The following is a 23,180-nucleotide window of genomic DNA, read 5'->3' on the forward strand; positions in this document are numbered from 1 at the left end:
TTTTTCCATGCATTCAAAATATTAGTTTTGGATCAATCAATAAATAATAAGCTACTTCTAAGCAAGAGCACATAGAAAATTATTGATTTACAGCTCTCATTCGACTTCAGCTTCTTCTGACATTAAGGATGTAACACATGAAAGGATTACAGGAGACATTGTGTTGGAAAGATGTCAAATAAATTTGTGTCAACATACAGAGCATGGTCTTGAAACGTTTCAAAATCTACAAAGAAGATGTGAGAAATGACAGACCAAAGGTGATTTAAAATGCTGAGCACCATATTTCACAAATCTACAGGGAAATGGTAGCTGAGATATCTAGACCGCCAGATGCCAAAGCAAAATGATTTTGTTCTGCATGCCAGTCTAGCCACGCTCCACTGGAACCTCTGCAGCCCCGGACAGTCTGCTGGCTGGCTGATCACATCTGGCTTGGTGGGCGGGAACAAAGTAGGCGACGGCTCATTTGGAATGGCTTTGACATCAACTTTGTATTATTTAGACCTGGGCTTTGAGTCAAGAGCAGATAGAGGTCCTTATAACATCCTGATGGTGCATAAGGACTTAAAGATGCAATGGAAAACATGTAAAACGAGCTAGTTAAAAACATTTTTACTGACTCTTAATGTATATTGTGGAAATTAAAATGTGTCTTTAAAACTGATAAATAACAATGTGGTTTTTCCACATTCGTCTAAAAACTAGGGATGCACCGAAAACTCGGCCACTGAACATTTTCGGCCAAAAATGATCGAAAAGGGAATTTTTGGTTTTCAGCTGAAACACCCAAATCACCAAAAACACAGCTGAAACAGACCGTCAGGTGAACCTTGTTTTTGTTTCATCTTGCTCCGTAACTTGCTTTTTGTTTCATAAAAATAGTACATTCTGATTTCAAAAGTAACATTTTCCCCCTGGCAGTAATGCTATGTTATTAAGCTTTTACTTATTTAATTAGGCTTTTTTTCCCCTTTCTTTCAATGTTTCGTTTTTTTCTGCCTTGGTTTCCTCATCTTCGATTTTGGTCAAGAATTTTCGTTTCGGTGCATCCCTACTAAAACCCTCCGCCAATAGCACGGCTCAATGATAGGACCACCTGGTTGTCTGTCTTATTGAACTACGAAACTTCCCTGGGTCTTTCATTCATTACACACTTATGTCTTAAGCAACAGAAGACCACTGGTGTGAGAGGTTCTCTGCTTAATAAAATCTGAGACGGAAAAACAGCCGGCTGCTAGCACTTCAAATTTACGACAAACTACCAGGGTCCCAAAAAGAAAAAAAACTGTTTGAAGTAGGGTTGCAAGGATTAACTTAGGGCTGGGCGATATGGACCAAAACTTATATCTCGATATCTTTAAGCTGAATTCCGATATACGATATATATCTCGATATTTTTCCTCCTGTAAACTGTTGACAAGTTAACTCACTTCAAGCTCTTGAGAAATTATATACATAAATCAGTAGGTTAAATGCATAAAAATGTATTGATTCTTGTCAAACTTTAACCATAGTGCCTATTCTCTACCAGTCTGAGCTTTAGTAACACAGGTACAGCTGTCTGCTAATACACACGCACGCACGCACGCACACACACACACACAGTTGAGAGCCAGAGGTGTATCAAATGTCCCACAGGCACTTTTTAATTATATATTTATAATTAATGTAAAATTATTTAAATTTCATCTAGAGGTGGCCCATATTGTATAGGTCTTGTCCAGAGAAAAAAAAATCCATCATGTTAAGCTAAATGTACGATGATGTAATTGCATCTACTGAAGATCACATGGGTCATGCACCATGGAGTTATTAGAAAAACTAGTTATTAACTAGTTGTTAGTTATTAGTTAGCAGTGTTAGCTCATATCAGCGATTATACTGTAATGATTCAGAGTCTCTGGTTGCTCTTTTATGAGTGTTATTTTCGGGCTACTGTCGCCATAACCCACACCTTACAAACTCAACTTTTTCATCAGAATCACTCGTAACGGAGTATTTACTAGCATAGCAAACCAGAGCGGAAAAAAACGGAACCGGAACAACATTTCTCACCCGTTGAGTTCGCCTTCAAAATAAAACGGTAACCCCGTTAGGGTTGTCACGGTAACCGATATAGCGGTAAACCCCGGTAAAAAGGTTGACAATAAAAATAACCGTACAGTTTTTAAAAAACTATATTATCTCGGTGGGTTTACCGTGGCCGCGGTTTTGGCGCGGTGACCCTTACCAGCCACCGTCGCTTCAGCTGAAGTTCCCGCAGCGCGCACACGCACTTTTTAGTTTGCAACGGCACCAAAACTTTGAAGCTGAAATAATGGCCGAAGGAGGAGACGGCAGCGCCCAGGACATCCATCAGCCCTCAAAGAAGACTAAATCGGAAGTATGGGCATATTTTGGATTTCTGAAAAATGCTGAGGGACAGTTAATAGAAGACGGCTATCCCGTTTGCAGAACGTGCAGGAAACAAGTGTCTGCAAAAGGCAGCAACACTTCGAATCTCATGGCACATCTGCGTGACCATCACCCACGTCTCTACAACCAGTGCAAGGTAAGTTAACATTAGCATTTTAGCTTAAATGCATGACGTGAGGACTTTTGATTGAGGGAGAACGCAACGAGTCACTATATACTGCAGCCGCAGCGTCCTCTGCCAGCATTTAAACCGTGTCACGGACACCCTGTTGCTGTATGAAGCATCTTATTTGTTGATGATGAAGAGAAATATACAATTAGTTCCTTGTCATTGATTTGTTTACTTATTCAATGCCATTTATACTTGAACATTTGGATTTGATTACATAGTGTAGTAGTTATTTTAGTAATTTGTTTAAAGTGGCTATTTATTTTAAATACATATTTTTTAAGGTTGACTTGTACAGTGCTCAAGTCAAGTGTGGACTGGAGTTTTAGATTTTCATTTTGATAATGAAGAAAACAAGTATATGAGAAAACAAGTGGTGTTTCTTTGATTTGTTTACATATTGTTTATGTTTCGAATGTTTGGATTTGTATAATTTAAACCTGCACTGACTATTGTAACATGTTCCAGAAAAAGAAGCTATTTGTTCCTTTACTTGTGAAAAGTTGCACTTTTGCTAAGGCTTTGTGTTATTTTAGGTTTAATAAACACTGTTAAACCTTTTCAGAACTATTTCAGTTTGTGTAGAACAGGACTATCAATGCTTTCTGAACATATGCAACACCGTTTAAAAAATACCGTGATAATACCGAAAACCGTGATAATTTTGGTCACAATAACCATGAGGTTAAATTTTCATACCGTGACAACCCTAAACCCCGTAGTTTACTATTCAAACCCTTACAATATGTTTCAGGTCATTTGGCCACTCCGGCTTTCCGTAGCCGTTTCCTCATTACACAGGGGAGGGAGGGGTTTGGCTCGTCTCTCCGCACAAGCAGGATGGAAAACAGAACTCCGTTGGCATTGAACGTCCCCAAATAATTAAAAACCAGGAGGCCAAATGCAAAGTTTAGAGCAGCACATTTACCCAGAGGCTCTCAGACTGAGCAAACTTGTGAGAATACACGTAATAGCCGCTTAGAGACAGAGCAACATGTCGCTAGCATAGCGGCTAATCGCTAGCATAGCGGCTAATCGCTAGCATAGCAGTTTGGCCAGTTATATCGATATTAAGTCATCTTATATCTTGTTTAAAAATTATACCGATATTTAAAGAATATCGATATATCGCCCAGCCCTAGATTAACTGATTTGACTATTAACCAAAGTGTGAAACGCTGCAGTTAACCCACCAGAAAGACATCCCCAACACCGCAAATAAAAGAAAGACATTAGCAGACCAGAGCGAAAGTGAAACTGAACAAACGCAAGCAGCAGAACCAGTGTAAACAACCACCAGGACTGTTCCGTTTCCACCTAGAAAGTGCTTCAAGTCACCTGTGAGGGAATAATTAAGACTCCCAAAGCTGCTAAAAGAGAAATTCAGAACGATGGCTCATCCATCTCATCCCAACTTATCATGTCTGAAACCAACACGCCAACAAATTCGCTCCAACTGAGTCAGATTGCGTTAGTGACTGAATGGATTTAACAGTAATATCAGAACAATTCAGTGAACAATGGTTCAATGTGTTGTTCTACATTTTTATCTGTACAAGCCACTACAGCAAGCCACTTAATATTTAATCAATTACACCTCTCTGTAAATCCTGTTCTATATAGCAATACAATCATTTATCATTGTCCAAATAATATTCTTAATGATGAAATTTGAAAAGACATGAACAAGTAGAAATTACATTTAAGTAATAAGTAATAATCATAACAATAACTGCACTAGTAGGAATTAGCATTTTCATTCATTAAGGTGTCTCCATCCTTCAGTGCTAACCCTGACCAGTTATCAACAACTAAACATTTTTGTCTTTTTACGGAAACTCAAAAAAGGCTTTTAGGCAAATATAATAAAGGTGTGGTTCACTTAAATTTTTTTAATGATTATTACTGACAATCAATAACTCTGGAGTTTTTCATACAGGTTGAACATGAAAATAGTCTCCTACACCCATCTCCTGCATTAGCTTCTGATAGAAAATAGACAGTGAAACTCTAGGATTAGACAATCCTGACAGATCTACGTCACTTAACATTATGGATTCACCCATCTTAACTCATGACAGGGAAGGCTGCTGTCTGTTTAGCATCCAGGAAACAGTAAAGTTAAAGTTAAAGTCCCATTAGTTGTCACACACACTGATGTGTGTGCGAAATTTGTTCTCCGCATTTGACCCATCCCCTGGGGGAGCGGTGAGCTGCAGACACAGCCGCGCTCGGGAACCATTTGGTGGTTTAACCCCCCAATCCAACCTCTTAATGCTGAGTGTCAAGCAGGGAGGCATTGGGTCCCATTTTTTCAAAGTCTTTGGTATGACCCGACCAGGAATCGAACCCTGATCTCCCAGTCTCAGGGCGGTCACTCTACCACTAGGCAACTGAGCAGGTAGTAGAGAATGGCTCGACTAGTAGAAGCTAACTGTTAGCATTAGCATCTCCATCACACAGCAGAAGCCCTCCAGGCTTGAGTTATTTGTGAAGATAAAACATCAACATTGCAAATCTGTAGAAGAGTGAATTTTCTAAGGAAAATCTCAGAAAAGGAACAATAGCTTATTCAGGGGTTCAAAACCTTTATAGAATGTAATCATGCCTTTTATCAATAATTTATAGAATGTGTGTGTGATTTATGTGTGTTATTATAGATGTGAAATCAATTCATGTAAAATCATCATGAAACCATCATTATTTCTCAGACAATAATCATACCAGCTAGGGCTGTCACGGTAACCGCAAAAATGAAATATCGCAATATGAAGAAGCCCACCGCGCTGCATCATGGGCCACTGCGATTACTGAACTTGGTTCAACTCAATGATGCATGTTGAGAAGGATGGCTGCGCTGGTATCAAAACGAAACGTTACTTCGCTCCTTTGGGAGCGCTTTGGTTTTCAGTACGTCAGCTGCTGCGCAGCCAGAGTCCTTGGCCGGGACAAAGCTGCCACCAGCGGCAAAAAATAAATAAATAATAAACGCTCGGAGACCTGCTGAAGTCCCGGACAAGCACTGCTTCTGCAACCGTCCCGAAGAGAGTTTGAGCCGAGCTGGAGCTCACTCGCTACCTACAGGAGGAATGCATCCACCCTAAATAAAACCCCCCTGACATGGTGGAGCAACAACCGGGAGAGATTCCCTTTGCTCGCCAGAGTCGCACGCAAGTTGAGTTCGGAAGCGAGCGGGGCCGGACCGGAGCGGAGGTAGTGGAATTTGGGGTAAGTGCAACGAGCGCACCATCCGAGAGGGTTTTCAGTGTTGCTGGAAATGTTGCCACCCCTCTCAGATCCTCTCTCAAACCGTATATGGTTAACATGCTGGTTTTCCTTGTGGGTAACAAGGACGTGACCGAGCTATAAATCACCGTCATTCGTGTGTGTGAAAGTGAAATGATAGTGCGCCCACCCCCCGGCGCACGCGCGCCCGGTACATGCAATTTTTTATGCATGATTTTAAACAACTAAACAAAATGGGGACTTGTTTCTTATTTGTTAGATGCTGCAGCCAAATTTGCATTTAAAAGTTTAACCTTCTCCTGAATTTTGTTGTTTTTAAGTTCAGTCGGACTCCGACTGTCGGACAAACAAACGTTACTGCGATCTGTGTTGTTACTGCCCTTTGATCTGCATTCAGTAAAGCGTTATAAAAGAAGGCACAGCAATTTTTAACCTTTTTTAAATGTGTAAACATTATGTTTAGATAGTACTGCAATAAAAAAAATGACTGAAGTAATATCGCATACCGCAATATTAAGCCACCCTGAATCACCGCAGGGGGAATTCCTCAACCGCGACAGCCCTAATACCAGCAACATTTGTACTCGTTGCAACCCTAATACGAACTTAATAGTTTAACATATTAGTAGTTTGTCTTAATCCTTCATTTATTTATTATTGCAATTTTAATTTAATTTTACTTTTTCTCTTGAGTAACTATTTCTAATCCAGTTAATCTCACACCTGATGAAATAGTCAATGGAATATGAAATGTCAAAGTGCAAGACAGGAGATACTTATATGTGTCTGTAAGTTACACATGCACACACACACAATGACAAAATTAATATCTTCACATTTAAATATCTTCTTTCTAAGCATAGATGATGTCTATTTTTTAATTTGTCACTTTGAAAGCTACTTAAATTTTCACTTATATATAACAAAGTTAATGTTTCATTTAGTTTCATTGTTTTTTCTCAAATAAACTATATTTAAAACAAGCAGAAAGATTTTGATTATTTTATTTTAAAACATGTTTTATTAATTTGACATCAAAATAAAATATCTCTATTTTCATTTTGTTCTTCTTTAATGCTTGAAGATTTTAGTTTAAAATAAACCTCTTTGATTGATCCAACACAGTGGTATGATGTTTGACAAGTTCAGCTTTTGAAAATAAACCTTCAAAATCAAAAATAAGTTTCTAATATCTTCAAATCTCATTTAAAAGATCAAGAGAACATTGAAGGTTGATAAAACAGTGATTTGTTTTAGATTGTGATTTATACTGACATCAACTCATATGTGGTGAAAGGATTTTTTTCATGTCGTCCAGACCTAATAAAAACACACGCTAATACATCAACACTTCCATCTAAACTACAGATCCTCAAAGTCATTACTTAAAACTAATTTGCATAAATTAAGCTGTTTGATCAATTTTTTTCGACTTCAATTTGCAATAAATGAGCTTTTTGTCATAATTTTTGATCATTTATTTCTAACCAAACTAAACAGCCATGCAAAGAGCAATAACTGGAGAACATGCTAACATAATATAATCATAGTACTTCACATGCCCTCAGACACAATCCATGCTTCTGCAGACTTGGACCATAATTGACACTTTTTAAGACCGCGTAAGAGCCCCGAAACAAAAGCCTGGAACTAATCAATACTTCATTTTGAGACCATCATATTTGAGCTTTTGAATATAACACATGAAAATTGCACCACATGTTAACCAAATAACTACGTCGACTTGAGTTTTCATTGAAATATGAAAGGTTTTTCTTCCCATTTGTGCACCAGAAGGGCTAACGCAGCTAACATGCTAAAGCCTGCGTCTTTGCTTTGCTTGTATTTAGCGTTCAGTACACACACAATGTGATTAGTTTACTTTTTCAAGTTTATAATTTAGCCAAAATATATGCTAACTTCTTATTTTTAACTCTGTTTACACCCTGGTGTCAAACCATGATGGTCGTGTGAACGCGGCCTACGTATAGCAGCTAGCTATAGCTGCGTTAGCTTTATGTAGCTAACAGCTAACTTAACACAGTGGGGGAAAATGGAGCGCTACTCACCCTGAGCGTTGGCTGACATTGTGCAAGGTCCGTCCCGCTTATAGTCCGACTACAAACCCGTTGGCTGCATTTAATCTTTAATAAATCATCGTTGCGTGATCTTTAAAAACAAGAGGCTTCTGTTTAGGATTAATGTGTGTCCACAACAGGAGAGGAAATCGCTAAGGTGGTGATGATGACGACTATGCGTTGTGGGTGGAGAAACAACAGCGGGACCACCGATCGGTTTGCTGCATCACAGCAGCCTGTCAGATGATGTAAACACCCACTGAAGATTAATCTGATGTCTATCTGTATTTACTCTCTTCTACAGATTTTAGGGGAATAACATTTTAGGTGCGCGGTTCATTTGAAATGGCAACTGCCACAGAAAAGGGAGATATGGCATCGATTTTTCGACAATTGATTACGCCATTAACAACTTGTTTACTGTACTCTCTTTGTTTACTAGAATAATATAATATAATATAATATAATATAATATAATATAATATAATATAATATGTTATATTATATTATATTATATTATATTATATTACATTATATTATATATTTTCATATTATATAATTGGATGTAAATATAAGAAAATAAGACGATAAACAGACAGAATGCAATGAAGTACAAAAACTCCATCAATACACCTAAAGGGGACAAATATCTTTTTTTCCTTAAGTTATATTAGTTCTAAAGGGTGATACAAAACATATTTATGAAGTTCTTTGCACTAAATCTCTCTCACATAAGGCAATTTCAGCAGTTTTGTTCTTGGCTTCATTTCAAGATCCTGGTTCTGATCTTTAGGGCCTTACATGGACAAGCAACTTCATACACTGGTGATCTTCTCAGTCCCTACGCCCCCAGGTCCCTGAGGTCCAGTGACCAAAGCCTACTGGTTGTGCAGCACACCAGGCTAAAGACCAATGGTGACAGATAATTTGCTGCTGTGGCCCCCAGACTCTGGAACTCTCCCTGAGCCTGAGATCAGTGGACTCAGTGGTCTCCTTTAAAAAGCAGCTGAAAACTCACCTGTTCAGGCTGGCTTTTGTATGACCTTTGTCACCACCCTTTCTTTGTTCTGTTCTTATTCCGCCTTTCCCCGGATCCATTGATTTCCCCCTTTCCTTACATATTTTTTCTTTTCTCCTTTTAAACATATTTGTATTCATTTTTGAAATCTTTTGTACTTGATTTCACATTCAATGTCAACCAAAAATTGTTTTGCAAAACTTAACCAAATTTTAATAAGGGCCTCAGGCTGCTTCATATGATCTCTGCATGGCCTTTTATGACACATACAAAGCTGGAATGATAATTATTTGATGGCACAATAAAGAATACACAACAATTTAAAAAGAACGAAAATTATTCAATTGTTAATCGGCCACAATCATATGAAACCTTGAAATAAGCTGTTTACTGAGAAGGATAAAAATGTTTTACTAAATCCTCAAAAGTTCAAAAGGTCTGACACATTATAGATAAAACACTAAATAAAGGAAATTCTTCTGTGTGGTCAAAGTTAATGAAATAATCTATTAAATGATCTATTCTTTTGTTTGCAAATGATATTTCTTCATTTTTTATTCTACTTTTTTAGAGGCAAATGATAAATCATTCTCTAAACCTGCATGCTATTGTATGTATGTATTTATATAGCGTCTTCTTAGCCAAACTTTAGAGAGGAGAAAGTATTGTCAAACATCCAGTGAAGCACCGCTTACTGCATTGTAGTAGTTTTAAACATCTAAACTCAAGGTTCTCAAATGGCTCAAATGAAGGCAGCTGGGCTCCTTTTGTTTCTTGAAGTATTTTTGCTTTTCATATGAGAGAGTTGCACTTATAAACTGTAGCTGTCTGTTGTTTCTTAATGAGCTGAAACTACCTATCAATACCCCTCCTTCCTAGCCCCAATGGGTTGTTGATGTTAGGTCCTGTTGTGTTGGAAGAGTTGTTTTGATTAGATGGGTTAGGGTTATGCCCTGCGATGGACTGGCTCTCTGTCCAGGGTGTATCCCGCCTACTTGCCCGTTGACTGCCCCCCCCCCCCCCCCCCCCCCCGCGACCCTGCATGGACAAAGCGGGTTCAGAAGATGGATGGATGGATGGGTTAGGGTTAATTGAAACTGCTTGGGGCTCTATGGTACAAGGGGCAGGCTATGCATAACCAAATTTGCCATATTGCATACTTTGTATCGTAAGACTATCACTTTAACCGATTTCTAAAATAATAATACATAATTTCAGAAAACTTCCTTTAAAATAAGGAAAATTTCAACCTGCAGTCTTCCAAGCTTTTTGAACCTTTCCTGGGAATTGAACAATATTCCCTTTGCAGATTCAGCCATTTCTCCCATTTTTTAAAAAGGTCGTCGCTGAGAAACAGCTCCACAGCAGTCTGAGATTTTATAAAAGCTTGTGAATATTATATTTCCTTCATGGCAGATTGCATATGATGCTATTTTTATTGTAAAGCATTTTTTTTTTGCACAAAGAGAACCAGGTAGCACAAATGCAACCCAAAAAGGACCTATCACTGAAGGCTAAAACTAAAGAAAGTATAAAAACATTTCTAAAACTGAAAAAAGTTGGGTATCTTTGTAAAAAATATTTATGTAACTACCATTATATTATAAAACAACAGTGAAACCACTATTCTATTTATAACAGGTAAATCTTTCAACAATTACATTGTAATAAAATATTTTGGGAATGTAATTGTATATCTTTCATTTTCTTATGTTTGCACTCACACTAACACCAAATTACAGGGAAAATTGATTAATGAATTATGTATGACTACATTTTAATAGTTTGATTTCATGGTTTCATTAAATCTGGTGATTATTAGGTGATGAATATAATAGAGCTTTTAGCGCTAAATTAATCTAATTGTGGGTCATTCCTTTAAAAATGCAAACAAAACAGAAAAAATGTACAACTGATTTAAATTAATTGATATATAAAAGTAATTATGAAAGTGATAGAAACAGGTCAGTTTATGGCATTTGCTGGTTGCATGTTGTCATGAATGGTAGCAAGTGTAGCATTATTTTATTAACCTTTTTAAAGTATATAGACACCTTTTCCCACAAGCTTTACCTCCAGATTCCCTTTTTTCTTTCCTTCTTCTTTGGGATTTAGCCCAAGTTCAAAATGGCACATCTGCCCTTTTCAAATCTTTGATTACTTTGGCTGGAATTTGAAATGTGCCCTGATCTTTATTCAGCTCACTTCTTTGGTTTTCTTTCCCCTGCAAGGTTATAAAGTCTGTTCATCGCTGAGCAAACTTTTTTCCACCTTTGTGCCGAAGTCTGGGAGTCAGAGTCCACTGTTGGGGCTGCTGCAGAAATCTAACCCCCCAAATTCCTCTGGGGCTGACAAATGTCAACAAAGACCCCGAGAGACACCAAAGAGAGGTGAGCAGTGAACTTGAACTGAAGCCTCATTGTATTGGCTCATTATGGGGTCCCGCAGTGAGGAAGAGGCTGTTTTGTAGTGCCACAAGGTTAATATCTGAAAGGCAGGGCGATGAAGAGGATCGGTCATGATGAGACTTTTAATTTAAGAAACTTTTGTGAAAAAAACAACAAAAATGTGTACTTGACTTTGCCGTTGTCATTTTTTGACTGTTACTTCTGGATTAGCATCATCAGTTTCTGCCAAAATTAAAATCACAAGAGCCAAATACCCACGTGTTTAGCCTTGCAAATTCTCCAGGTGCAGTTTGTTACACATCTTATGACACATGTGTTTTCCAAAAGCCCGTGTAAGATGTCCTCTCTGGACTTACTTTCCCAGGAATTTTGATTTCACTTCCAAATAGATTTGAAAGGGCAAGCTGTCACACTCTATTATGGTGACCTCAATGATTCTGTGCTCTATCCAAATCCAGCGGTTTTCCATAACAATGCAAATTAAAGGGCGCAAAGCCGAAGGAGACAAGACTTGTTATTTCCCATCCAAAGGACAGAGGTTCTTTACAACAAACTCGTCTGTACGCCCGGTGTAGACTTTGACAGAGTTTGTACGCCGACTTGGAAGTTGTTTTGTGCGAAACAAAACGTTTGTGATGTCTACTCTTGAGGATCAGCAGCTGTCCTGAGAAAGGGCAACCAGAGCTGTGGAGTGGGACTGTAAAAGGGTGGCGAGGGCTTTATTTGTGAATGAAATAGATTTTCTAAATGAGTGGAAGTCGAGGAAATCGGTTTCCATAGTAAAAAAAAAATATGAACCCACTGAACTTTGGTGGGAAATCAGTGATTGCTAAAGCGGAAAGCTGTCTGGGATCAGTTGAACTTTGAGACTGACTATCTATCTATCTATCTATCTATCTATCTATCTATCATCTATCTATCTATCTATCTATCTATCTATCTATCTATCTATCTATCTATCTATCTATCTATCTATCTATCTATCTATCTATCTATCTATCTATCTATCTATCTATCTATCTATCATCATCTATCTATCTATCTATCTATCTATCTATCTATCTATCTATCTATCTATCTATCTATCTATCTATCTATCTATCTATCTATCTATCTATCTATCTATCTATCTATCTATCTATCATCTATCTATCTATCTATCTATCTATCATCTATCTATCTATCTATCTATCTATCATCTATCTATCTATCTATCTATCTATCTATCTATCTATCTATCTATCTATCTATCTATCTATCTATCTATCTATCTATCTATCTATCTATCTATCTATCTATCTATCTATCTATCTATCTATCTATCTATCTATCTATCTATCTATCATCTATCTATCTATCTATCTATCTATCTATCTATCTATCTATCTATCTATCTATCTATCTATCTATCTATCTATCTATCTATCTATCATCTAAAATCAGCTGCCTTTATTAAAGCAAAACCCATAATATAAATAATTGAAACAGTCCAAATCAAATAAAACAGGAACATCTATTTAAAAAATAAAATGTTAAATAAGATGTGTTTTCTTTGTTATAACATCTTGCGCCTCTGCTGTTTTCCCAGAGTGAATGAGCTGCAGTCAGTGACCCAAATCTCAGCGCAATGAACTGCTTGACTCAGACTGTTGTTTTATTCAGTGCACTCACTGTCAACAGACAGGGGTGAGGAGGAGGATGGGGAGGCGGGACCCTCTCCTGCCTGATGCAGTCACCTGATTGGCTCCGGGGCTTCCCCTCCTCGTCGCTATTGGCCGTGCGCCGCGTCGCTCCGCATCTGTTATCGCCACTTTCCGCGCCATCCGGCGTGCACGCGCGAGCGGGGACCCGGCACGCAACCGCTAGGAGACTGTCTGGAGTCTGTCTCAAATTGATAAAATTGGAAATGGAGTTTTACATCTCTGCGCGCATTTTAGCAACGAAAGCCGCTCGGTGGGGATCTCTGCTGTCCTCCTCAGATGCCGTCGACCGCGACTCGTCACTCGATATATTTATTTATAGGCTACATTTAATTTTATATGAAAAACATTAAAGTTTTTTCCCCTCCTGCAGTCTACCAGCGGGCACCTCTTTATGCACAGGTAGGTAAGACGCGCCAGAGATGCTGCAGCGTCGCGCCGCTATTTGTTCTTGATTTTTATTTATTATTTTACACTTGTGTCGCTTGCAGATCCGGTCTGGGCTGTCAAACTACACGAAGCTCAGCCATTTTATTCAGTTATGTGATTATAAAACATCCCATTAGAATAATTTAGCACAATTCCTTTCCCATAACTCGTTTCAGACAATTTCGTTGTTGCGGAGTTGACCTGATTCACTCCACTTCAGGAACACGCACAGGTGACGCACCTTTGCTGACGCGAGGCTTTTGATCAACTTCGTGCGCGCTTAAGAGATCTGTTTACTCAGCACACACCTGAGGGGGAACACCTGCCTTCATCTCGCTGCTTTTAACCCTTTCAACCATAAAATGAACACACACAACCTGCTAAATGATAACAAAGCACTGGATAATATATATTTTGCAACAACTCCTATTATTTACTCATCAGATGTAAACCCTTAAAAACATTTTTCCCATTTCCTGTCTGCAGGGAATCATCTTTCAAGCCTTGGCGTTCAAGATAAGTTCACAAAGTCAAGGAGAGGTTCGTATAGCTCTGATCATTGTAAACATGCTAATCAATCTTTCATTTAGAAGTTTTAAAAGTTCTCCTCAAATGTCAGCTGATGTAGATTAAAAGTTGCCCCAAAATCATTTACATGAAGTTTAAGCTGTTTAAACAGATTCACCAAACAAAATGGAGATTTGAGCATATTTTTTTCCCACATTCATCCCCTCTGCTCCTAAATAGTTGAATAGATGGAAAATAATCTGGCGTGAAAAACACTTTTCAGGCTGCAAAATTATAAAAACATGCAAATGTTTTTAAGGATTTAACCCAAAGTAAATTGTGGGTATGCAGATGTGACTATAGTCTCTTCTGCCTGTCATTGCAGTCGTCTGCAGACTGAGCAGTCATATGACCTCCTCCTTTCAGCGTCTGCGCTGTTTGGGCAAGATGGCTTCTAAAGCTCTGATACTCATGATGTGTTCTAGAGCAAAAACACTCAAAAGGTGATGATTTATTGTGTTTGAAGCAAATGCCAGCCTGTAAGGAGTAATCAGAAAAAGTTGCAAATGTTTCATAAAGATTTTTCTCACCTGAATGTTTTTACAAATTTCAGTGGAACTATTATTTTTCAGCTTTAATAATCAGCGAATTACCATAATTCATCAGTTTTACTATTTTGGTGAGATCGTAAGGCAGTTGTCATGTTTTCCTCTCATATTTCTCGCTGGCTCTTCTTGGGATGCCTGGTAGCCATTTTGTCTGATTCACGACTGCGACAGGCTTTCAGGGCATCTCCATGACGTCTCTGCAGGCTGTCCACTTATTTCTTCTAACTTGAAGACTTTTTTAAATGAAAAATGTCCACATTTATTTAAAAAAATGATATTTGTTGGAAATTGTAACCATGTTTGGCTGTTTAGTTTACTTTGCAAGGATAAAAACATCTCTGATCCAGTTGTTTATCTTTATTATGAAAAGCATTTTCATATATTGGATGATATTTACAAAATTATATCAGAGATTTTTGTATTTTTCTTGAAACGTAACCTAATGTTCAAGTCTACAAAAATAGGCAAAGTTAAAAATATCATGCTAGGCGTTGTTTTAGATGCTTCTGGTGTTTTGTGTGATAGAGAAATGTTTGGAGTGAGTTTAAAGATAAAATCTTTCTTACGCGTAACTTTTGGAGTTATAAATCGAAACACGTTTCCGTTAAACAATTAAACCGTATATTTGCGTTAAAGTCAGTAAATGTGTGATGCAAAGCACAAGATGTTGAAATGTTTTTGTTTTAGTTTTGCAGCTTCTTCAGAATCCAGTTCACAGGAAGGCAGCAAATCATATTAACTCTGGCTTTCAAAGCGCCCCGAGCTTTTCTCTGACTTTACAAGTTACTTCCACTCTCCTAAGTCTGTGATGTTTATCTGTTTGCCATATCATTGACCAGCCTGGGCAGATCTCTTCATTATCATCTACTTAGTGCATACTCATCGGCGTCAGACAGCTCCTTTAATCTCATCTTTCCTTGATGCTCACTGGTTTTTGAGTTCTGGGTGCTTGGGCTTGTACTGGGACGGGCAGTGCTTCTTCTAAACCTGATGCAGCACCTGAAAAGTAAAAAAAAAATTCTATTTGCATTCAGGAGAAAGCATGAAAATGTGATCAAAGTGGAATTTTAGCACCATAAATGAAGTATTTTGGAAGAAATGAATTGTAAAACAATGCAAAAACACTATTTGGTGGGCAGTGTTTGGGTTGTGGCATAAAGTGTGAAGTAAAACGCCAAAGTTCTTTGTGAGTCATTTAATCATATTAATAATAATAATAAAAACAAATTATTAAATAATAATAATAATTACGTATTCATGTTTGTTTTTAACACAGAATAGAATCTAAAATAATGTATTTCCTTAAAAAAATTATTCCTGGCTAGATTTCCTGATGAAAATTAGCTTGTTTGGCCAAATCTGGCATTTTCACACAATAAGATTACATTACGACTAAATATTTGAGCGAGTCACTGCAACTGAAGCACAATTAAACATTTTATAGAACGTTAGCTAATTCTAAAAACGTAATTGTGGCTGTTTGATTGCTAAAGCAGCTTTACCGGTTTGGCAAAAAGGCAAAACACTTATTTTATGGTTGTTTATTTTTGAAATCTTCTAATATTTGTAGTTTTTTTTTTTTACAGTTTCAGCTAATGTTTTTCTGTTTGATTCTTACAGGTAGACTCTGTGGTTTCTCACTTTCGTTTCTTCAGTCCTCATGTCAGCCCTCTCTAACGGTAAGCTCTGTATTGACCCGTTCATTAAAACACATTTAGGCATGTTCAGAGTTGAAAAAAAAAGCAAGTTCAGGAACGCTTCAAGGTGCTGCTGTGAGTGAATGGGACTGCCTGAAGGAAATATTCCTCTGCTGCACTCAGCAGTGTTTGCAGACCTTGTTACACCATGTGAGACCAAGAACTGGCTCATCAAATTCCAGGTTGCCACTCACTCCTCAGCAGCAATCTTTTTTTTTATATTAGCACTTTTCATAGGGAGGGGGATCTCTTCATGAGATAATCTTGGATATGGAACTCCCAACTTTCTCTTGAGTTGTAAAATGCTGATGCAAGAATCAGGCTGAGTATCTAACCTGTTTTTCTATTGGCTCACTGTCTCCACCCACCATGAGGTCACGAGGTCTAAAGTCGTGACGATGTTTGGTGAAAACAGGCTTTCATCTGGGCTCTAATGCTTCCTGAGCTTGATTCAAATGATTTTCTGGGTCTATTTTCATGCAGAAATGAAGAAGATTTGAGAATGTTTCCATAGAAACAGCAGAAGGTGTTGCTGTATAAATGCAGGGTTGTTTATCTTGACAGTTGCGTGATGGCGCAGTTTTCCTGGCTTTGGTTTGAGATGTTTTAATGAATTCCTTCAGTGTTTGTTTTTAAGACATTTTCTGGCAGGCTGCCAAAACGTGGGTCCATTTTGCTTTTATTTTTTCCTCCAAAAAGTACAACTTCACAGCGGTGACCTTTAGCTTGTTTTAGCCGTCGTCTCAAAGCCACTACCGTCCATTTTAGGTTTTGGTGAAAGAAGTGACTTGGTCTCTAGCGCTAAGAAAAATCAGAACTCGCCTAAGAAAATTATGCAAATTTTATCGTGTAAATAAACTTTTCGTCCAAAAACTTTAAGATAAATGCAGTTTGAAGTGAAATTTTTTATTATTAGGTTCAATATTTTTCCCCACATTTTGCATAATGCATTTATTTATTTATAGAATTTTACTGTAACGTTTATCTTCAGATTTTTATAGACGTGTTTTCTAAACGTTAAATGTCCTTAATTCAATTTTCATAAACAGAAAAAATAATCAAATGTTTCAAATCGTAATAGAATCCAAACATCCACGTTAATAACATAATATTATAATGTGTGCAAAAAAATACTGCAGATTTTTGTTTATAAATTAGTCGTTACATAAAGAACCCATTTTACAATTTTAATAATTACCAGGCAATAAATACGCACTTAATATTAAACATTCCTATAGAAATAAAAAATTTAAACAAGTTTAGTTTTGTATTTACTTAAATAAAATGTAAGTTTTTTTAAAGTCTAAATCTTGCTAGATTATGATGATCTATATAAAACGGACATTAAAAAAATATTTTTCACAATGAACGTAAAAAATATATTTAGTTGCAGTAAGTAATTTGCCGTCAAATAAATGTTGCATTATCTTTTATTTTGGCTATATTTTTATATTTGATTTCCTGTTTTAGATTTGTGTGATGGTATTTAATTTTCCTAAAAAACAAATCGTTAATTTTCCAAGACAAATTTTTGAAAACATACATAAAACAGTTAAAAATGTTACGTATTTTATACATTTAATGTGAATCAGAGGACAAAGCGGAAGAACTCTGTATTTTTGTTGCGCTAATTAAAAATTACAATTCGATCGTTAATGAAGTAGCATTTTCTGGATATTTATTTAGAATTCAAGACCACCCAATGCCGTATTTATTTGAAAGTGGTGTTTTTTGTGATGTTCGAAGGTCGGTTTGTCTCACGTAAAGGTTTAGGTGACCTTCACCCTCCTTGCTGCTTGTTTTCGTCTGCTGTTAAGACCTCACGTGAAAGCCGGACAGTGTTCTGATGCCACATAAACACAACAGTGGCTGTCAGTAACTTTAAGCTGGGTTTTTCTGTTTTCACAGAAAGAAAAAAGGACATGCTACCTTTTGGTTCATGCATGTGTTTTGGTCTCACAAGGGAAGGAGGCAGGTCAGAGTTGCCAAACCTATAGATTCATGTGGAACTAAGTGGATGTTTTAGAAACTTCTTATAAACAAGAAAAAGAAAAAATTTGCTGTAATTTGGTTTGTTTGATCCGTCTGATTTAAAATAAGTTTTGGGATTTCTTAAGGAGGGCAAACATCTACCAATCATGCATCTGTTTAACTGTGTTTTTTTGCCTGCTAACTGGTTTTATTTGGTAGCTTTATGAATTTTCCCTTTTAGTTCAGCATCGGACTCTTTGCTTGGATATGGCAGACCTTTGTTGTTTCGTTTTTAGCATTCGAATTTATGCTGAAACCACGATAAACATTCTGTCTTCATTAATATCATCTTTGACTGTGATGAAAATGCTATTTCTGATTAAAAGTGCGAGGTTATTTATTGACAGTGTTGTGTTGCCTCCCTGTTTTGTGATCCTGCCAACCTTCTCATGTGCACATGTTGCATGTCCATTCCCAGTCAGCACCGTGTAGCAGTGACAGCTTCAGCAGGACTTCCTGTTTCCATTCGACTGCGAACCCACCGCTGACTTTTACACAGAGTGTGCCCATCTATAAAACCTTCCTAAATGGCACGAAAACGGCTGTGGGTCAGGGTGACCGCTGTTTAACTGCAGCTTAAGGCTACATGCCTGCTTGAACAAGTACTTTTAGAAAGAAACTTCAGCGCTTGAGACAGACTTTTGCTCATCAATAAAACTCAGTAGTCTTGAGTTTTATTACAAAATAAAAGCATGTTGCTGAATTCAAGACCAACAATTAAAAAAAGGAAAGTGGAAAATGATTGTGTGTTATAATTTGGTCTAATAAGAGGATGCACAATAAATATGAAATTCCTTGTCTATAATTGTGTTTCTTATTGCATTGCACAAAAACGTACAATAATCAACTCCCAATGAAGCGACATGAACAATCATAGAAATGAAAGGCACAAGGTAAACAACATTGTGTCTTCACTGTACAGCAGCCGTGATGATAATGTTAAGAAAAACATACGGAAACATTCCAAACACGTAACAATAATTGTAAAAAAAAAACAAGCACCAGTGGTAAGCCAGAGCTGGTGCTAAAGTTTTTCCCTGACTGGTTCAATAAAAACTTATTTAAGTACTAGTTGGTCGCCATCATTGAACTGCGTCATTAATAAACACCAAATATCTCTTTCAGTAAATTGTTGTTTTTGTGTAAATTCAGAGTTCAAGATGACCCAACGTCACTCGACTAGTTCCTTAACAACAGTCGCCTGTTGTTTGACCAACATTTTGACCTCGGGTTAGTTAATAAAAATGACCTTGCAAACAGGAGTATTGCTGTTGTTCTCAGCACACGTGCTTTAGCGTGTTTGCCACTAAAGTAAAAGACTTTGAGACCATGCGTAGCCGGGTTTCCCACAAAACAAAGATGTTTTCTACGGTTTGGCCTGTCAGCAAGAAAGTGAAGATACACGACACCTGAAATCATTATTTTAAAAACTTGAACCAAAGGGTAGATTTGTGAATTCTCCATTGTCAGCATTTGCTTGTGGACGTTAATAACCAGAGTTTTAGGTTTTGCAAAGTCAATAACAAGGGACGATGTTAAGGATTGTCGCAGAGGAGTTCAGTTCCTGGCCCATAACCAAAGAGTTGCAGGTTCAAGCCCCATCTGTATTGTTGTGTCCTTGGGCAAGACACTCAACTCGCCTTGCCTGCTGGTGGTGGTTGGAGGAACTGGTGGCGCCAGTGCTTGGCATTGTCAACGCTTCTGTCAATGTTCCCCAGAGCAGCTGTGGCTACACCGTAGTTTATCACCACCAGTGTGTGAATGTGCGTGTGCTTGGGTGGATGATTGTGTTGTAAAGCACCTTGGGGGGTTGTAGAACCCTAGAATGAACTATGTCAAATACAGGACGCTTGTTGCTGGCCACCCAGTTATTCAACATCCAAGGAGTATTTTTTGGCAAAGATGCCAAAGATTTGGGGAACTACCCCCACCTACAGGCTTGGCATGCCTATGCACGGGCTTCACAATGCACATGATATTTTTGCTGACAACACGGTGGTGTAGACCACAGTTGACCTTAGATGAGTGAGGGAAAATGTTTTGCAAAAACCTAGCTGTGTGTGCATATATCGACATTGTGCACATCATTACTCTTTATTAACAACATTTTGATGTGCCAAAGAAAGAATCTTACCATGTTTTAAATGTTTGGTGAAAATAACATTTATACACTGTTAAAAAGGACACTTCTGAGTGCAGCTCTATGTGAGCACTGACTAGCATTTAGAACAACTTTTATTAATGGTTTAGATTACACAGACTTGCCACTCATTCTGGTTTGTCATTGGCCTCCATAATCCTGCCTCCAATGGTAGGTGTAAGCAGTTATTATAATTTTGCCCCAGCCCAGTTGGTGCTACTTTAGCACCACTCTAGGCCCAGTACTGGCGCTTCTGCAATCGAAATTAAAAAAGGATGCTAAGTAAAAGAACTGGATCAACACATAAAGAATTGTCCTAACATGACCTCTAACTCCTATTAAATCCTGCAACACTATGCCGATTCGTCTCAAACTCTTATCTCTTTGTCATTCAAAATCTTTTCGTATCTAAAATAAAAATGTTTTTAAAAAGTCAAAACATGAAGCTGCAAATTTTCCCAGTTCAGGGGATTTGCAAAAAACACCATCAAAGTCAGACTTGACAGTGTGCTTGCATTTTTCCTTAATTGGGGCTTACTCTTAACACACCTTGAATACCTGCTTTCACTTTGCCATTTGACCTTTAGTGAATTAAGACAGCAAGGTAGCGGTACATCATAGCGAGGGGAGGCTGCACCATGACTAATTAGTAAATCTCACTTCTCTCTGAGGTGAAAAAGAAAATCATTTCCTTTGCACGGGAGTGTGAAGGTTGATGAGTAAATACCCACCTGCACCAAGCTGTGGCAACCTAATAAGTCTCTCTGGACTCTGAAAGTGAATATTTCATATTTCACTGATCTCAAACAGCTTTTCTGCGTGTCTCATTTTGACTTCCCTACAAGCCTTCTAAGGTGGCTAAGTCTGCACTCACAAACTGCAGGGTCTCTCCCGCCACACAATGGTGTGGAAAGGTCAGGCCTAATGAAGTCGGGGGTGCGACCCCTAGTATTCAGTGACTTTGCATGGGCTCCCATCCCACCGCTGCAGCCATGCCGGTTAATCCCTTTTTGATCCTAATTGATAGGCATTAACATGATCCTTATCCAGGAGCTGTGTTTTGTCTTCCACAGTCCTTCTCTTTTTGGTGTCGGTGACACAAAGTGTGAAAGCGTTAAGCCAAATGTGAAATTGATATTTTTCATGTTTGTGTGCTTAAACTCTGACTGTGTTTCCAAGCAGTTGCACGCAAGTGCTCAGCGTTGAGCGTTTTCGCCCTTTGAGGCTCTTAACAGGACTTAGCTTCTAACCTCTGGAATCCGACTGTGATGTGAATGGAACCAGCCCCATTTCCAGATTGTTTTCCTTTGAGCCCTTTTATCTTCATCACTAGATGATCTCTGCCTTTAACTGTTGACTAATTACCCCCTTTAAAATGTTTGCTCAGACTTTTAAGTCAGGGCAAAACATGTCACTAATAAGAAAAGCGAAGTTGTCGAAAAGCGAAGTTGTCGCCTGATTTGCAAAAGTGCAGCAGGTGTTACACCACTTCCTGAAGGCTTTGACATTTATTATCTTTATTCACAACAAACTTTTAAACATCCTACATTCACGATACCTCATAAGACCTTGCATTTCCTTTGCCTTACTCGCATACTTGTCTCAGTCGTGATTTCACTTCCTTAACCAATCATGGAAATACAACAGTTTTATATTTTTTTAATTAAAAAAGAAATTAGACTTTGTTTTTGGTTTTAATTTGATTTCATGTCACAAGTCCAACATTTCTTTCATTGATGTAAACATAAAAAGCCATCCAATATGGGTTTCCCAGTGGCCGATGCAAATTTTTCGACATCACGGATGGTAAACAATGACTAATATGTATCTTAAAAATGTATAAGACAATTAGCAGTAGCAATCTAAAGCATCTGTATTTATATTTATACTATTATATACTTCTACTAACATAGTAGAAGAGCATTATCACATCACAGAAGTAAATAGTGGACTGCAGTGAACTTGCCTGCTGCTGTTGATTTTTTAATTGGAAATCAGCCAAAGATGCACATGTCTGATAATTGATTATTTAAAAAACGTTTTTGCAAATATTTACTGATTTAGAACTAAGACCAATGAATCCATTACTTCTCAAATGCATCATCAGTAACAAATACAAGCATTATGGAAATTACGACTCCATGAGCAGCAGTTCAAAAAATATAACAAAACATGGGGAAAATTGAGCAACTGTAAAGTTTGAGGGGGTTTGCAATGATGGAGAAATGATGTGATAGTAACTAATGTTTTATCATCTCAATCAAAAGCACGATACTTCAGCGTTTGTATTTTTGGTTTAATTTTACTGGTTTTATTTCAAAGGTTATTTATTTTTAAAATTCAGTGTCAGTTATATATGCTAGTATGAGCTGAAGGAGTGACTGTATTTTGTCTTCACATTGTTATAACGTGCATCAGCATGCCTAAATCCAGCTGCTCTCGTAAGATGTGTAAAGTCATGATAAAAAATGAGCTGTTTGATTTAGTTATTCGTATTCCAGTGCCAAATTCTGAGCCAAAGCAGGAGGTCAGGCCCTATAAACTGGTGCTACATTAGCATGAACCCGTTGTTTAAGAAGTGTGTAGTCTTGGGTTATGGAGACTTACCAGGCCATCTATCTCCTCACTCATTTTTTAAGTTTTCTTTGTTTTTTTTTTCTTGGTTGTAAAAAGTTCTCTGCTGTATTTGCTTCTTCACTCCAAATGCAAACTGATTTAGAATAATTTTTTT

General features: G+C 37.6%; 1 protein-coding gene and 1 long non-coding RNA gene across 7 annotated transcripts in view; one reads left to right on the top strand and one right to left on the bottom strand.

Moving 5' to 3' along the window:
- Positions 1 to 8,074, bottom strand: part of rbm33a (RNA binding motif protein 33a) — a 49,318-nt gene extending 41,244 nt beyond the window's left edge. For all 3 annotated transcript variants that reach the window (XM_015954623.3, XM_015954625.3, XM_015954622.3), the window contains exon 1: positions 7,903 to 8,074. In XM_015954623.3, the coding sequence (XP_015810109.3) occupies positions 7,903 to 7,921 (19 nt within the window). In that variant the 5' untranslated portion in view covers positions 7,922 to 8,074. The remainder of the gene's footprint in view (positions 1 to 7,902) is intronic.
- A 5,069-nt stretch (positions 8,075 to 13,143) lies between these two features.
- Positions 13,144 to 23,180, top strand: part of LOC107382479 (uncharacterized) — a 30,386-nt gene continuing 20,349 nt past the window's right edge. For all 4 annotated transcript variants that reach the window (XR_001572616.3, XR_008566030.2, XR_001572617.3 and 1 more), the window contains exons 1-3: positions 13,144 to 13,439; positions 13,953 to 14,006; positions 16,202 to 16,260. This is a non-coding gene — a long non-coding RNA (uncharacterized lncRNA). The remainder of the gene's footprint in view (positions 13,440 to 13,952; positions 14,007 to 16,201; positions 16,261 to 23,180) is intronic.

The sequence above is a fragment of the Nothobranchius furzeri genome, chromosome 7 (assembly GCF_043380555.1).
Source record: "Nothobranchius furzeri strain GRZ-AD chromosome 7, NfurGRZ-RIMD1, whole genome shotgun sequence".
Classification (NCBI taxonomy): domain Eukaryota; kingdom Metazoa; phylum Chordata; class Actinopteri; order Cyprinodontiformes; family Nothobranchiidae; genus Nothobranchius; species Nothobranchius furzeri.